Raw genomic sequence first — 18,429 nt, 5'->3', positions numbered from 1 at the left:
ATCTTCTTTCCTTGGGATAATGAAGTAAAATATCTGCCTTCTCCCTGCTTGGCCTGGGGAACTGGAACAATGGACTTGAGCACAAGCAAGGAATCTACAGTGGCCTGAACCCTGACCATCTTGGTTCCCTTTCGACAAGGAGGCTGCAAGAAGAGTGAAGCTCACAAGTGGGAGAACTCCAATTTATAACCTTCTGTAAAAATCCACTGGTCTGATGCAAGTTTGGCCCACTCCTCTTGAAACTCCAGAAGACGGACGATCAGAGGCTATCCTGCTTATCCTCTGGCAACAACTGTGGATTAGTTTTCCACTGTTCTTTCAGCATGTTACTGAGATCATCTACAGTCACCTGCCCCAAAACGGCAGTTCAACTAGACGTGACTTTGACGCTGCATCCGCTGCCCAATGCCGCAACTAGAGTTGCCAACATGCCATGACAGCCAAAGACATACTGCAGGCCAAAACCCGTAAATGTCAAAAATGGAAAAAGCAGGTCAACCCCACTTCCACCTGGGTGCCAGTACTGTGTTGCAGATTGCTGATGCCACTTCAGGAATGCTCTTGCCATGAACGAGCTGCTCAAATGTTGCTTGAAGGCATAAAGAGGCCACTTCAAAGGTTTTTCTCAGCGAGCCTTCTAGCTTGTCATCCTATAGGTCTTTAAGGGCAATGCTATTTTCCACCAGCAAGATGGTCACCGTTGTAAAAAGGGAGTGCACACTAGATAGCTGCAATTTCTCTTTCTCCTCTGGATCCAATGGGTACAGATGAGCCATGGCTCTTCCCACTCTAAGCCCCATGTCCGGTGAGACCATTTTGCTGTAATCAGATCCTGAATGTATTTGGAAGGCCTTCGAAGGAGCTTTGCCTTCCCTCCTCAAATGAACCTGAATACACCCTGGTTATCTAGTAGCCACTTCGGGGCAGGAAAGATCCCTACTCTTTCCTGCCCACTGCAGAGACTTCAAGCGGCGGCCTCATGATACTTCCATGGAAGTCTTGCAAGGCCACTGCTTTAAGTCTTTGCAACCATTTTAAAGAAACAGCAAGAGGATCAGTGGCAGTGGGCAGGAAACAGCGGGGATCTTTCCTGATCCGAAGATACCACTAGACCACCAGGCTGCATTGAGGTATGTTTGGGGAGGGTACCCATGACTGGAGAGGAGGTGGATGGAGTTCTGAGTAGGTGGGAGAGAGGGGGCTGTAAAAGGGTGGAGAGAGTGTGGGTGCATGGAGGAGGGGAAAAGATTGGTAAAGGGGACGTACATGGAGGGAGGAAGGAAAACGAGAACTAGAGCACATAGGATAGAAAGGAGGAAAGGGGACATGCTGCTCATGGATGCTTGCTTTTTTGGAAATGTGTAACTTTTAAAATTTTGTATTTAGCACAGTATGGAAAAAAAATAATTTATGTTTCTCATACCGGTATTTTTACTGCTTATAAAATCTGGCTTTCGGGGGGGGGGGGGGGGAAGGAGGAAGAGGTGTCAATGTGACTATGGTGTGGTGCAGCAGGGGCTGGGTGGGCCAGGGGCCGGAGATTACTTGCAGTGGGGTCGGGTTAGATTCCTGCAGAGATGGGTGGGGACAAGTTAGATTTGGGTGGGGACAGGTTAAATTCCAGCAGAGACAGGTTAGATTTCTGACCCTGTGCAACTCTCTACTCCTCTTTATGAAACAAATCTCAGTACTTTTGGATCATTCCCTGCCTCTAACAGTTCCTTCAATGATGGCTCCTGTGAACAAACTGAGGGAGAAGCAGAGATAGCCTCATCTGCCCACTCCTGGAGCTCTAAACAAGATCTCTTAGGAGCCAGAGGGACAGCAAGACAAGAAACTGAAGCATCTTGCAGCAATTCTGACTGGCCCTGCTGGAGAGCCTGAAAACACAAGCATATTTGGATGCTGCACCAAATCTGAAGATGTGCTGCTGCTGACCATTTCCCCTCGCGCCCTATGGTTTCCTGGCTTGCACGCACTGCAACACCCAGATGCCAGCTAGAAACACCACTTAACTGCCTTTGCAGGAGTCACCATTCACCCCAACTGGCACAAGCACAGCACAACATGTCCTAGACGGTGAGTCAAGATCACCCCCCATCATTAAGTAGAACTTGCAGACTTCCAATAGTTCTGAGTCAAACTTACCACTGCCAGTTGCTCCCCCCAAGCTCACAGTCTCTACAAGTATTAACACAGAAGAGAGAGAATCAGGATTGATATGCTGTCCCATGCATTCCAGTAAATCTCTTTCCTTCTCTCTTTTTTGTTTTTCTTGTTATAAGGTTGCTGTGCTAGAAAAGGAGAGCTCCACAGGAAACAGGAGAGAGATGAAGGGAGGGAAGAAGTAAATTCGCAAGGCACCAGAGACAGGGATCTGAAGACCTCCAGATATGACTCTGCAGACTCAAGCCACCCACAAAGCTCAACTAGGGACCAGTTGACCAAGTGGACCAGGATCAAATCACTCAGAACCAGAGACTGAAAAGTGTGTCCATCCACCTGCTGGACTGGATGCCAAGAGAGATATGTCTCAACTCAGTTTTCAGTTCTCTATCTCCACAACTACTCCTCAGGTTCTGAAATAGTGGGAAGCTATGTAATGGAATAAAGATTAATCATAAAACATAAGGTACGCTCAAAATAAGAACTGAAAAAAACACTACCTATTTTGCCAGAGTTATAAAATAAGCAAGCATTCTATATGCATAATTTCTATGAGCAGTCATAGCAGGAAAAAATCTCTTTTTACAAGACCGAGTTCTCCCTCTTTTTCATACTTCAGCCTGCTTTCCGAAAAAATCTCCAAAGGGGAGCTGAAGCTGAGGGATAGCAGGAAAGCTGTCTTCAGTGTTACCCACCCTTCCTGTAGGGATCAGTGTTCTATTTTCACAATAAATGCTACAATCAATAACTGATAATTAGATTGCATCCTTCTGTCATAATGGAGGCAGAAAACATATATTTTACCCCATTCATGTTAGAGCACTTTAACAGCTTATATGCACAGCCCATCTGCAGCACAAGTCCTTACCCTGGCTGTAATATGACATCCTCATACAAGGCCCTTTGCCGATTAGAGAGACGACATTTTAACACATGCTCGTATTTCTTGGTTAGCTGCCTTTCAACGTCTCTTTTTGATCTTCGTAAAATAAATGGCTGAGTCATCTGAAAAAAAGGCAGCAACACATTCGTAAACAATTTCATAAGCTGCCTTCTCAGAACTGTATTTCTCCTTAGCCCAATGGTTCTCAATCCAGTCCCCAAGGACACACCCAGCCAGTTAGGTTTTCACGATATCCACAATAAATATGCCACTGCCTCCACTGTATGCAAATCTATCTCATCCATATTCATTGTGGACATCTCGAAAACCAGAGTGGTTTGGTGTGTCCCAAGGACTGGACTAAGAATGCCTGATCTAGCTTATTGCGACAAGTGACACCTTTATCTATGTTCTTTCTTGTTTCTTCCTCTGAGCTTTCTCTCCTGAAATTTTAATTATATTTTCTTTGTATCAGTATTGTCTAATTTGTTGGTCTAGATTGTTAATATAGCCATTTTGACAATACCTAAAAATGTGATACATCAAATGAAAAAAACAGATTCTTTAATTCTGCATTGCTCCTAGCTTAGCCAATTAGAAGGGGATGTTTGTTTCTAAGGGATTCTCTGCAAATATCTAGGGAAAAGGGCTCTTTGCAATTTGCAGGGAAAGGAGCAGAATGTATCTTCTAAGGTACATGTGGGGAGCTTACACAATCTATACATTGAATGTATTTTATTACTGGTAGCTGCTATGGCAGGGAGTTTCCCTTTAATGCTGTACATTTTAGAGATGGGGAGACCAATTTTTCCCTTCTGGTGTGGTTAGTTGTATTCTGCTCCAAACAGATACATAAACATATATTTTGGTCAAATTATATAGTAATAGCATTTCTTCTAGGGCAATAGATAGCTATGGGTGTGGCACTAAGTACCACCCAGCCTTAGAAGCATCCTACAGTAAGGGTCTTCTAGGGGTAGGAGAACTGGATGAGACTGTCATCTGTCTCATTCACTGTACTCCTGATTTTTTTCTACTAGCCTCTTCTAGTCACAGGAAAAGTACTGCAGAGGCTATAACTGTGAGCTCAAGATTATTTATTTATTTGGATTTTGCTCACACGTTCTTCAGTAGTAGCTCAAAGTGAGTTAACATTCAGATACACTAGGTATTTCCCTGTCCTGAAGGGCTCACAATCTAATTCTGTACCCAAGATCACAAAGAGTAGCAGCTCACAGTGAGTCTATTTATAAGTTAATCAGCAGTAGGTGCTACATATTCCTGCACGCTCAGCTCTCTACGGACAGATCTGAAAGAGTCCAAACTAGGACTGGAACACTAATGACAATCCACATAGTCTAAGAGGTGTAAAGAAAGAACGTACTCGGTGCAATCTTATGACAACTTTATGGCAGTAGTCTTGGTTTTCTTCACTACTTGCTTTCACTGGAAAATCGAGATAGGTCCTTGAGATTCCTGGGATGAGAAAGTGAACCATGGTCCACAATTCCATTAAGGTGTTCTGCAAGGGAGTGTCTCTCAGCAGCAGCCGGCGTTGGCTGTGAACAAGAAATGACTCATTAATCAGTGCTCTCACCATAGCAACTTTTCAAATATCTTTACAGAATGCAGACAGCTCATTAAGCCAAGCAGGAACAATCCATGTATGTAAAAAAAGAACCACACACAAACACTTACGACTATGGGTGCAAACAATGCTCAAAAAACCCAAAACTTATATAATTAAACATCTTCAAATCATCAACACAAAGTATTCTTTGACACACAAACAATTTTTTAAGGATACTGGCACTAACTATTAAAAAGAAATGGAGATTTTTAGATTGATAATTACCTTGATGTCATGCATAAGTGGAAGTTATTAGCTCTCACAGTGAATGTAAAGTTTCTTCCTCCATATTTCTTTTAACAAATTTTACACGGTATGTTTTAAAATGTCAAATTATATGGGTTTTGGGTTTTGTCGCATTTCACGCGAGATAGAAAGGAGAAGAGAGACAATTGTTTATAGCCAACTTCCTTTCTTTCAATTAGTTCAATGAAGGGCAACCACATTCTCACCAACTTTCCACATTCCCCTTTTAACAGCTTAGAAATATTCTCATAAATCAATTCTGCTTTGTGTATCCACTGCAAAACATCTGGACCTATTTCAGTTTCCAGTTTTTGCTGCTACAGTTTTGACAGGTCCTCAGACGAACTTAGATCACTCCAGTTTTCCACATAAATAATTTGGGAACAAGCACTGGATCACTTTGAGTCAAAATTCTCTCTCTAACACTGCTTAATCTGCAGGTATTCTCATCACATGTAGAAAAAATTTCCCCCACAACCATATTCACTCCAACATTTAGAATCCAAATTAGTTACTATATAGTTAAGCTTGAGCAAGTCATACAGCTGAGTTGCGTTAATTCTACCAAAGCTTGGAACATCTGAATAAAATACATTAAAATGCAACCAATGCAAATAAAACTGCACAAAAACATGACAAGAGAAATGATAGGACAGCATGGATTTTAAATACATTCACATCAGCAGCTTGGGATCACACCAATCATCCAGTCACTAAAAACTGTCCTCACATAGAGGGAATTGGAAACAAGAGTTGAACATTAACTCTCTGATATAAAGTAGTCAATTCTTGACCCATTGCCAATGGCATTTTTTGGGTCTTATTTGTGTTTATACAGAATTTTAATAATGTAAACCACTTAGATTTTATCATAGATTTGCGGTATACCAAAATAAATCTAAATTTGAATACGTCACATTGGGGGTGGGGGGGGGAGGGGCTGAGTGGGTCACATTACTACTTTCACACTTTTTAAAATGGCACAAAACATTTTATTTATTACAACAAGAGTATGTGTGTATAAAAAAGCAACAACAAAAAGAACTAAATCCTACAGGAGATATCTGCATTTTCAGACATAAATATTAACTATTCATTTACAGAAAACGCTGTGAAAAGTATGGGTGAATCCAACTACCTAACTTACCCCCCCCGTTTACTAAGCCGTACTAGTAGCTGCCGCACGACAATGCCAATACAGCCCACTGAAAGTGAATGGGCTGTGTTGGCGCTTGCGAGGTGTAGTAAACAAGGGGGGGGGGGGGGTTAGTTATAGCAACTGATCTTGAACAATTGGGAAAATATGGACACAGGGGATAAAATCTCAAAAAATTACCAAAGAAACTTGTCCTACACAGCTAAAATAGATAATGCTTTTTCTAATTTTCAAAACTGTTTTCCAAGATGATTCTCAGCAGCAGTAATGGCATTCAGAATGGTAGACTATTCTAAAATGCACCTCCCATCACCAGTGCCGCTAGTCATAGATAAAATTAAAAAGAGTAATTTTCATGTCCAAATGATGAATAAGAAAAGTAATAATAAATTCAAGTGTATTTTAAGGACCTTCGAAGACTGAATAGCACCTCCCAGTGCTTCCGGCTCATGTTCCTGATTTGCTGCACCTCATCTAGGATTAGGTATTTCCAGCTCATCTTCTGGAATGCTTGGTGGCCTTTGAACAGCTGCTTGTATGATGTGATACAGATATTAAAACTGTTAGGCTCTGTCCATACCTGCAAAACACAAGCAAGACTAACAGTTAATCTGGAAAAATTCAACCAGTAGATCAGAATGTCTTTTGAGAAACCATAAATATACATCAGGATCTACCATCAACTCATCTGATCACAGTTGATCATAGGTTTCATTACTGATTCATAGTATTGGGGAAGAGGGATCATTACTTTTAACCAATTTTTGCCAAAAAACAAAACTTACAAGGAATAGCCTTGAGGAAGAAATGGCATACCTGTACAGCAATGTGCCAAGAACCAGGGAAGCTAGGGTTCAAATTCCACTTGTCCTAATGACATTCCTTGTGACCCTGACAAGTCACTTTATCTCCTGTTGTCTCTGATACCAACTAAGGGCTAGAGTTACTAAAAGGTGCTACCATGTTACCACAGGCTAATGCACCGAGGTAGAATTTGTTCCTATCTGCTAATATCTTTTCCTTGATTCCTGCTAGACCACTTGAGTAAGTGAGCTGTGCCACCCAACCAGCAAATGGAGGCAGAGGAAGAATGGTGCAGCCCTGGAAATTACCAGTACACTATAGCCCAACCTGAAGGATAAGGAGTAATTAGGTCTTATTTGCTAACTTTCCTCAAGTCATTCTAGACCAGTTCCGATGAATGAGGGAAGCAAAGAATGTGGGCTTTCAGGGTCTTACCCTAGCCCTAGCCTGGGGGTGCACACTCCGAGTCCTCTCTTGGTCCTTTACTGATAACTGATGCAGCTAAGATATCACCCTGATTCAAACAGGAGCATCCGGGGAGTGCCAGTGAGCAACCATTTCAGTTAGGGCCTTGTACAAGAGAACGGTTCTAGCCGAAAGTCCAACCCACTAGAAGATGACCTCCTTTTCTAGCCATGAGCAGCTGGTCTTTAGTCAAGTTAAGGATGCCTGGAACCTGAGCTGTCAATTCAAACGGAGAGTTCCTGTCAACCTGAAGATATGCACAACCAAGGATCCTCCCTGCAGAAACTTCCACCTCTAACTTGGGAATGTCCTACCCCCATAGTTCCTCTGATCCAAAATGTCTTCTCCCAGGGAGCCTTCAGCCTCAACGGCCACTGTCCAGTTCATCCAGGTCTGGGGACTTCTCAGCCAAGTGGTGTTGTTTGGCCCCTGACAGCCCCTGCAGCACCTTGGCTCTGGGTACTTCTGGCTGTGAGGGCAGCACAAAAGGCCTGATGAAGGACAAGAACAAACTTGGGAAATGGGGTATCCAAGGCACCTGCATCATGTCAAGTGAACAAAGGAGGGCCCCTTCAAGCCACCTTGAGTCAGCACTCCAGGATATCAAATGGCAGATGTTCCCACCAAAAGGGCCTCCCGTACACTCCTCCAGTCCAGCTGCTCTGGCAACCTCCGCGCCAACATAGAAGTATCCCCGATGAGCCCTGAGAAACCTGTATCCTCTTGCTCTGCCTTCAAACAGACATAGCATGAGCCACAGACAGGAGAGATAATGTGGCGGGCTCCACAGGCCACACAGCGGCAAACCTTTTCTGCTAAGGCTGACATGAATAAAGGAAGGGTTCTGTGCTCTGCCTGTGACCAGACAGAGGTTGTTCCTCACTGCCAGTCAGGCCCAACAAGACGCCCGCTCCCACGCTCTCCTGCACCAAACTGGGCACCGGCCCTTTCGGAGAGTCCAAAGTCCCCAGTATATTCGGATACTGCACCAAATCCAAAGACATGCTGCCACTGACCGTTTCCCCCACGTCCTGCGGGATTCCCGGCTTGCACACAGTGCAATGCCCTGATGCCAGCCAGTGGATCCCAAAGCAGGAAAACCACTTAGCTGCCTCCACAGGAGTCACTATTCATCCCAACTTACACAAACACAGTACAACGCAGTCCCAAGTGGTGAATCAGAAGCCCTTCCATGCACCAAGTAGAACTTGCAGCCCTTCAAGCGTTTCCAAGTCAAACATTATTTGGACTTACCACTGCTATGCCACAAGTTTTGGAACAGTGGGAAGCTACGTAATGGAACTTCTTTTACCACATCCTCTGGCAACAAATTCCACAGCTTAAATATGCAATTAGAGAAAAAAAAACATTTTATCTTATTTCTTTTAAATGTACTGCTTTGTAACTTCACTGCATGACTCAGATTCTTTACTTTTTCCAAAAACAGAAAGACTAGATTTGTGTTTACCTCTTCCAGTCCACACACCAGATTCTATAAACCTCTATGCCATCTCCTCTCAGCAGTCTCTTCTCCAAACTGAATAGCCCTAATAACCTCTTTGGCCTGTCTCACAGAATCATTCCACCCCCTTTATCGCTTTGGTTGCCCTTTTCTATATCTTTTCTAAATTCACAATATCAAGCCTTGACAGATTTTTATTACATGTAGAAGCCAGCCCAAAACTTAACAGCCAGCAACCAAGACCCCTCTCACTTCTCCATTCCCATTCCACCAATTCAGTCCACAGTGAATTTTGAGGGGAGGGGAGGGGAGGGGTAGGAATCTCCTTCCAGATCAGCAGTAACTGATAGAACCTGATTTATTAAGGCTCCTCCTCAAGCCTTCACCTTTCTCTTGTACCCACCTCCCCAGCCTTCACTCAATCTTTCGCCTGCCCCTCCCCCAGCCTTCAGCATTCAACTGGTGTCTCTCAAACCCTCTCTCCCTTAGCCTCTCTCAAACCCCCTCCATTCCAAACCTGGGCAGTGCTGCATATGCCCAGAAGTGCTATAAAATCATAAAGCGAAGATACTTACCTGTAGCAGGTATTCTCCGAGGACAGTGGGCTGATTGTTCTCAAATGTGGGTCGATGTCTGCGGCGGCCCAGGAATCAGAAATTTTGCAAGCAAAATAAACAAAAGTTTTGCCAGAGAGTTCTGGCGCACGAATCACACGCACCACACATGTGCAGACAACTTCCCGCCCGTCGCGCGAGCATGCTACCTCAGTTTAATAAAAAAGCATAAAAATAATCAAAGAAACAACAACTCCAAAGGGGAGGTGAGCGGGTTTATGAGAACAATCAGCCTCGGAGAATACCTGCTACAGGTATGTATCTTCGCTTTCTCCAAGGACAAGTAGGCTTGCTTGTTCTCACATGTGGGGTATCCCTAGCACCCAGGCTCACTCAAAACAATAAACATTGGTCAACTGGGCCTAGCAACGGTGAGGACATAACATAGACAGACCTGAAACCATAAACAACTAACTGAGAGTGCAGCCTGGAACAAATTGGGTCTAGGGGGGTGGAGTTGGATTCTAAACCCCGAACAGATTCTGCAGCACTGACTGCCCAAACCGACTGTCGCATCGGGTATCATGCTGAAGGCAGTAGTGAGATGTGAATGTGTGGACTGACGACCACATTGCAGCCTTGTAAATCTCCTCAATGGAGAGCCAGAGACTGGAGGTTGGGATGTAGAAGCAACCCCTCATTCTGAGTGATGAGGGTTGGAAAACACTCCAATCTCCACGGTTCTTCGGAGGACAACTCCAGAAGAAGAGGGAACCAAATCTGACGCGGCCAGGAAGGTGCAATCTAGATCATGGTTCCGCAGTCTTGTTTGAGTTTCAGCAAAGTCTTCCCTACTAGAGGTATGGGAGGATATGCATACAGAAGGCCTGTCCTCCAATGTAGGAGAAAGGCATCTGACACTAGTCTGTTGTGGGCCTGAAGTCTGGAACAGAACTGAGGGATTTTGTGATTGATCTGAGTGGCAAAAAGATCCACCAAGGGGGTGCCCCACGCTCGGAAGATCTTGCAAACTACCCCCATGTTCAGTGACCACTTGTGAGGTTGCATTATCCTGCTCAACCTGTCGGCCAGACTGTTGTTTACGCCTGCAGAAACATACCATGACGGCGCACCCAAAGCCACATCTGGATGGCTTCCTGACACAGAGGGCGAGATCCTGTGCCCCCCTGCTTGTTGGTGTAATACATGGCAACCTGATGGTCTGTCTGAATCAATATGATTTGGTTGAAAAGCCAGTCTCTGAAAGCCTTTAGAGCATTCCAGATCGCTCGCAATTCCAGGAGATTGATCTGAAGACCTTTTTCCTGAAAGCACCAGGCTCCCTGAGTGTGAAGCCCATCTACATGAGCTCCCCACCCCAGGAGGGTTGAATCCGTCGTCAGCACTTTCTGTGGCTGAGGAATTTGGAATGGACGTCCCAAGGTCAAATTGGATCGAATTGTCCACCACTGCAGAGAATTCTGAAAAGTCGGTGGACAGTTGGATTACATCCTCTACGCTCCCCGCAGCTTGGTACCACTGGGAAGCTAGGGTCCACTGAGTCGATCTCAAGTGTAGGCATGTCATGGGAGTCACATGAACTGTGGAGGAAACGTGGCCCAGAAGCCTCAACATCTGCCGAGCCGTGACCTGTTGAGACGCTCGAGTTATGAACACAAGGGACAGGAGGTTGTCTGCCCTTGCCTCGGGAAGATAAGCTCAAACTGTCTTTGTGTTCAACAGGGCTCCAATGAATTTCAACTTTTGGACTGGGGTGAGATGGGACTTGGGGTAATTGATCACGAACCCCAGTAGTTCTAGCACCTGAATAGTCATTTGCATGGATTGCTGAGCGCCTGCCTTCCAGGTGCTCTTCACCAGCCAATCGTCGAGATAAGGGAACACAGTCTTCGTAGCGACGCTGCAACTACCTCTAGGCACTTTGTGAATACTCTGGGTGCAGACACCAGACCAAAGTGCTGAGTTACCAGCTGAAATCGAAGATACTTCCTGTGAGCTGGAAGTATCGAGATGTGTGTGTAAGCATCCTTTAAGTCCAGAGAGTATAGCCAATCGTTTTCTTGAATCATTGGAAGAAGGGTGCCCAGGGAAACCATCCTGAACTTTTCTCGAACTAGAAATTTGTTCAGGGCCCTTAGGTCTAGGATGGGACGCATCCCCCGTTTTCTTTTGCACAACTACTACTACTACTATTCAGCATTTCTATAGCGCTACAAAGCGTACGCAGTGCTGCACAAACATAGAAGAAAGACAGTCCCTGCTCAAAGTGCTTACAATCTAGTAGACAAAAAATAAAGCAAACAAATCAATTAATGTGTAGAGGAAAGAGGAGAGGAGGGTAGGTGGAGGCGAGTGGATACAAGTGGTTACGAGTCAAAAGCAATGTTAAAGAGGTGGGCTTTCAATCTAGATTTAAAGATGGTCAAGGATGGGGCAAGACGTAGGGGCTCAGGAAGTCTATTCCAGGCATAGGGTGCAGCAAGACAGAAGGAGCGAAGTCTGGAGTTGGCAGTAGAGGAGAAGGGAACAGATAAGAAGGATTTATCCAGGGAACAGAGTGCACGGGAAGGGGTGTAGGGAAGGGCAAGTGTGGAGAGGTACTGGGGAGCAGCAGAGTGAGTACATTTATAGGTTAGTAGAATAAGTTTGAACAGGATGCGAAAACAGATAGGGAGCCAGTGAAGCGACTTGAGGAGAGGGATAGTATAAGTAAAGCGATCCTGGCGGAAGACGAGACGGGCAGCAGAGTTTTGAACCGACTGGAGAGGGGAGAGGTGACTAAGTGGGAGGCCAGCAAGAAGCAGATTGCAGTAGTCCAAACGAGAGGTGACAAGGGTGTGGATGAGGGTTTGGGTAGAGTGCTCAGAAAGAAAGGGGCGGATTTTACGGATGTTGTAAAGAAGAAACGACAGGTCTTGGCGATCTGCTGGATATGAGCAGAGAAGGAGTGAGAAGAGTCAAAGATAACCCCAAGGTTTCGAGCTGAGGAGACAGGGAGAATGAGAGAGCCATCAACAAAAATAGAAAATGGGGGGAGCGGAATGGGCCTTAGTCGCACGCTGTTGACGAGAACGAGCGCGCTAGGGTTGAACCGGGACAGGCTGCCGAGAAGCAGGAGTGTACCTACGCCTAGAGTAGATATAGGGGGCACCTCTCCTCCCTCCAAAAAACCTCCTAGATGAGGAGGTAGTAGCAGAAGGCGCCCAGTGGGAGACAGAATCCATAGCATCATTATGCTTCTTAATTTGATCAACGAGATCCTCTACTTTTTCTCCAAAAAGATTGTCCCTCCGGCACAATCTTTTTGGAAAAAAGATTGTCCCTCCGGCAAGGAACATCCTCCATCCGCTGCTAGACAGAATGATTCAGGTCAGAGACACGCAGCCATGAAAGTCTGTGCATCACTATACCTTGAGCAGCGATTCTGGATGTCATGTCAAAAGTACCCCTGGCCAGGAACTTGCGACATGCCTTCTGCTGCCTGACCACCTGGCGAAAAGGCTCAGCCAGCCCCGTAGGGAGTGCATCAATCAAGCTGGACAGTTGACGTATCGAGTCCCACAAGTGTACGCTCGTGAAGAGCTGGTATGACTGGATCTTGGCAGCGAGCATAGCAGCCTGATACGTCTTCCTCCCAAAAGAATCAAGAGTCCTTGTTTCTCTGCCTGGGGGCGCCGAAACATAGTCTCAAGTACTCCTGGCTCTTTTGAGGGCGGAGTCCACCACCATGGAATTGTGGAGTAACTGAGTCCTCATCAACCCAGAATCACCGTGGATCCGATACTGGGATTCAGCTTTTTTCGGGACCACGGGGCCAGACAGAGGGGTTGACCAGTTACGCATAAATACTTCCTTCAGTACCTTATGCAGAGGAACTGTCACAGCCTCTTTAGGTGGAGAAGAATAATCCAAGACCTCGAGCATCTCAGTCCTAGGCTCATCCTCAACCTCCACAGGGCAGAGAATAGCCGTAGCCATTTTCCGGACAAAAAAGGAAAAGGACAGACTCTCCGGTGCAGACAGTCTTCTTTCTAGCAGAGGAGAAGGATCAGAGGGAATCCCAAAGGACTCATTAGAAGAGAAGTACCTGGGATCCTCATCTGACTCCCACGAACGCTCCTGCTCAGTGTCGGATAAAACCTGAGTTACAGTGCTTCGACACTGGACCTGTCTCGACGCCGAGGAATGTTGTCCTCTATGGCGATGTCAAGAGGTCAATGCCATATCCGACTGCGGTGAAGCTTTCTCCACCGACGTCGAAGGGGAGTCGAACTGGGTGGCAGCCGATGCCGCAGGCGGCACTGCAGTCGGAGACCTCACCACAGGAGAAGGGCCTGAGACCGCTGCAGCAGAAGGTACAGAAGGCACAAGCACCCCTACAACAAAGTTGACTGACGTGGCAGCCCCTCCAGAAGTTCTGGAAACAAGGCTGCGGGGTCGGTGGAACAGGCGGTGTCAGAATCCGTGGAGGCTCGGGAGCAGGTACCGGGCTGCTAGGAGACCAACGCATCGGCATCTCCTGTATCGAGGGGGAGTGATCCTCTTGGCGCCGACGCCCCAGAGCTCCCAGTACTGTGTGTTGAAGGAAAACGATGACAGTGTTTCTTCGCCTTCGCTCGATGCCCGTCATCGAGACTCCTCGGTACCGATGAGGAAGACGTGGAATCCTCACGCCTCCTCGAGGCCGGGTCCGACGAAGGTCGGTCCCAGGGGGGGGGGGGGCTGCATATTAGGAGGCCTCGAGGCAGGTGGAGACCCACTCGACGCCTCACTGCTCCCAGCATGAACTGGTCTCTGAGCAACCATTACCTTTGCTCCCGACGTCGATGCTCCTGTCGATGTCGACGCCAACCACCTCGGTACCGATGTTGATGTTGAAGGACCAGACAAAGCCCCAAAAAGCTTTTCTCGTTGGGCTTCTCGAGACGCAGACTACAAGTGGCTGGGCTATGGTTGGGCCCAAGGCACTGGATACACCAGGCGTGGGTATTGGTACCTGACATCGTCCGGTTGCACCGAGTACAACGTTTGAAGCTGCTGGGTGTCTTCGATGACTTGGAAGGAAAAACGGCATCGGCAAAATCAAATGACGCGATTGTGCCAAAAAGAGAAGGCACAAAAAGGGAGTAAACCCGAATGCACTGCCCAAAGGCCGACCTCGTCGAAAAGAAAGGAAACTTTAAAGGAATTTTTTTTTAAATTGAAACAAAAAGAATAAAATAAAGTGAAAATAAAGCGAAACTAAGTCACATAGAGAAGTTCTCTTCCTGGGCCTGAAAGGAGCGCAGCAAAAACACTGCCGCACCTAACCACGGAGAAAGAAGAACTGAGGTTGCACGCTGACGCGGCGGGCGGGAAGTTGTCCGCGCAAGCATGGTGCACGCGATTCGCGCGCCAGAACTCGCTGGCAAAACCTTTTTATTTTGCTTCCAAAATTTCCGATTCCTGGGCCGCCGCGGACGTCGACCCACACGTGAGATCAAGCAGCCTGCTTGTCCTTGGAGAATTATCATTATAATTTTATAACATTAATCAGTGCTCCTGGTATAAGTGTCTACCAAAGGATTCCTCCCAGCCTACATTAAGGGGAAAATTTTGATTCTTTCACAAGGATGGCAATTCTGTGATCATGCTATTCTGCCCAAACATTGTGAAGATTTGCTTATTTCATTAAACAAAACTAACAAGTTTATTTTCTATACAGAGTTTTCAGTCACCTCTTCTTTTTTTGTTTTCTAGCTGGTAACTAATGATCATGAGCAATAAATACTCCATAGTACACAGGTCAATTCATGTCCATTCACGTCTTCTCTAGAGGAGCTGAAGACCTAAGATAACCGCTTCCCAAACCTATCCTAGTGAGCCCACAGGCAGTCTGCTTTTTAATCAACATGCATGACAAATTTGTATGCACTTGAGGACTCACTATATGCAAATTGATTTCATGCATATTTATTACAAATATCCCAAAACACAGGGAATCAGCTAAAGATAACAGCTCTCTCTGTGTATGACCATAACAAGTTCTCTTATTTTTAAAACTGGAGCACAACACTTAGGTGAAACTAGGTATTTCTTGTGAAGCAGCAACCTGTGTTCTAACAAGTCAGACTATTTCCAGTCAGCTTATGCTGTACCTGTCTCCTCTTCTTAAACTCTTTCTGGTTGTCAAAGTGCAAAAGAACCTTCAGCCCAGGACACCAGCGTTTAAATTCCAACTCCCACTTCAGCATCCTACAACTGCGGACAATGACAAGGTGTGGGCCCCAGTTGCCTGACGAGGAAAAAAAAACGTGTGTCAGGATGCAAACCAAACTGTACATTTGTGACCCCTTAGTGCTTGAAAGCAACCAAGTAACAATGCAGATGAGGAGAAACAGCATTACAATTACATCTTGATTAACTGATGCACAAGAAGGTAAACTGACTGGTCCTAGGAAGCAAATTTTAACATTATTTCAGTCTTTTCCAAAAAAATGTGATAATACACTATCCCACATGTGTTCTCTTAATTAAAGTCTATTGGATAATTATTATTGTGTAACCCCTGTCCCCTCCTATTGCTTCTTTAATTAATTCTTTGTTGAATTGTTTTATGTCAGTTAATCACTATCCCCAATATTCTGCTGGCAGCGATCAGCGGGGTTTTTTTTTAACGCTTACCATCGCTGGTAAGATTAGCCCCCAATATTCAGTGCCAGACCATGTTTGGGTACCGGCACTGAATATTGGAGGCTAATTTCTACACGGCTGTCTGCTGAAGCCTATACCTGTATAAAACAGTTATGTGGCTCCAGCTAATATCATCCAGATCCACATAGGATTCTTTTTTTTCTTTTTAACATGAACCCCACACCCCCAGATCCCTTTTCGTCTCCAAAATAGCTCCCTCCTTCCAGCCCACAGAAATCAAAAGCCCTCCCCTCACCTCCCCCAACCTCTATGTAGCCCTTCCCCCAGACCTAACTGATGTTCCTGGAGGTCTGTGGGGGTCATTGGGGGCAAGAGCAAAGCCCCCTCGCTCCTGCCCCTTACAGCTGGTCTCTACCAATGGCTGCCATGAACTCATGACAGCTTGCAGTACATTGTGTAGTACCATGGAGCTGCCACAAGAGGTTGGGGCAAACATGTTCTAAGGGAAGGCGAAAGGGGCAGGAGTGAGTGGCCTTTGCTCCCAACAACCCCTACAGACTATCAGGGACATCAGGTAGGCTCAAGGGGGGGCTACCTAGAGTTGGTGGGGAGGGCCTTTGATTCTTGTGGGCTAGGGGGAAGGATTATTTTGCAGGGCAGGAAGGGGATAGTAGCTTTCAAGTCAGAAAATAATTATGCTGGTCCCAGACGATATTCAGTGTAAGGGCCCACATAGCTAAGCGGGTTAATTTACGACAGCTTTTGAGCACTGCATATCGGCCGGAAGCCACATAACCCCCGGCTCCTCCTTAATGATGCCCCCAGTGCCGTCCCTTTGGGGTATGTAAGGGATGAGTGGGGTGGGTGAGGAAGGCTATTCTTGATGGGAGTACAGCTTTATAAAAGTTTGTTTTTTTTATGGCACCAATTAAAAGTTACACTTGCAAAAGTATGTTGTGGTGTTGGGCTGCTACTTTCATTCTCCTGTAGATTTCAACCTCTTCTTCCACCTCAGCCTCACTGATTTTCTTCCTTCGAAGTAGACTCCATTCACTCCTCTGCCTCTCCGAGTAGCAGTCATTTATCGACCCCCTAATAAGTCCCTTTCTTCCTTTCTTATTGACTTTGATGCCTGGGTTTCTTTCTTTCTTGAACCTTCACCTTCTTCCCTCATTCTTGAGGATTTTAACATTCGTGCTAATGGTCCCTCTGACTCTTAGGCGTCTCAGTTTCTCACTTTAACATCCTCTTTCAATCTTCAACTGTGCTCCACTATCGCCACTCACCAGGAATGGCCAGTGTCTTGATCTTATTTTCTTCTTTAACTGTTCACTCTCCAGCTTCTGCACCTCAGCTCTTCCCCCCTCTGACAATCTGATAACTTCACACTTAAACACCTTCCCCCCCACCAGTCCCATCTGATCTCAACCAATACATTTAGGAATCTTCAGGCTATTGACCCTTCTACTCTGTCCTCCACTGTTTCAAATCGATTCTCAATCATTATGTTATCCAAGTCTGTCAATGAGGCTGTCTCCTCCTATACTACTACTCTGGACACTATTGCTCCTCCCATTCCCTGTTCTGTAAGATGTACCAAACCCCAGCTTTGGCTGACCTCTAGAATCTGCTACCTATGTTCCTGTGCCCGCTCTGCCGAACGCCTTTGGCAGAAATCCTGTGCCCACACTGGCTTCATACATTTCAAATTCTTGCTGACCTACTACTACTACTACTTAACATTTCTAAAGCGCTATTAGGGTTACGCGGCGCTGTACAGTTTAACATAGAAGGACAGTCCCTGCTCAAGAAGCTTACAATCTAAAGGACAAATGTACAGTCAGTCAAATAGGGGCAGTCAAATTGGGGCAGTCTAGATTACTTGAATGGGTAAAAGGTTAGGTGCCAAAAGCAACATTGAAGAGGTGGGCTTTGAGCAAAGATTTGAAGATGGGTAGGGAGGGGGCTTGGCGTACGGGCTCAGGAAGTTTATTCCAAGCACAGGGTGAGGCGAGGCAGAAAGGGCGGAGCCTGGAGTTGGCGGTGGTGGACAAGGGTACTGAGAGGAGGGATCTGTCCTGTGAGCGGAGGTTTCGGGTGGGAACGTAAGGGGAGATGAGGGTAGAGAGGTAGTGAGGGGCTGCAGACTGAATGCATTTGTAGGTAAGAAGGAGAAGCTTGAACTGAATGCGGTATCTGATCGGGAGCCAGTGAAGTGACCTGAGGAGAGAGGTGATATGAGCATATCGGTCCAGGCAGAAAATAAGACGTGCAGCAGTGTTCTGAACGGATTGAAGGGGGGATAGATGGTTAAGTGGGAGGCCAGTGAGGAGTAGGTTGCAGTAGTCGAGGCGACAGGTAATGAGAGACTGGATGAGAGTTCGGGTGGTATGCTCAGAGAGGAAAGGG

At 46.0% G+C, this 18,429-nt stretch overlaps 1 protein-coding gene across 3 annotated transcripts in view; it reads right to left on the bottom strand.

Moving 5' to 3' along the window:
• Nucleotides 1–18,429, bottom strand: part of EP400 (E1A binding protein p400) — a 401,921-nt gene that overhangs the window by 196,490 nt on the left and 187,002 nt on the right. For all 3 annotated transcript variants that reach the window (XM_030219806.1, XM_030219807.1, XM_030219808.1), the window contains exons 17-20: nt 15,525–15,661; nt 6,492–6,661; nt 4,434–4,608; nt 3,035–3,171 (exon numbers count right to left, since the gene is read on the bottom strand). In XM_030219806.1, the coding sequence (XP_030075666.1) occupies nt 3,035–3,171; nt 4,434–4,608; nt 6,492–6,661; nt 15,525–15,661 (619 nt within the window). The remainder of the gene's footprint in view (nt 1–3,034; nt 3,172–4,433; nt 4,609–6,491; nt 6,662–15,524; nt 15,662–18,429) is intronic.

This window comes from Microcaecilia unicolor, chromosome 11 (genome assembly GCF_901765095.1).
Source record: "Microcaecilia unicolor chromosome 11, aMicUni1.1, whole genome shotgun sequence".
NCBI lineage: Eukaryota > Metazoa > Chordata > Amphibia > Gymnophiona > Siphonopidae > Microcaecilia > Microcaecilia unicolor.
This window is presented reverse-complemented; position numbering and strand designations above follow the sequence as displayed.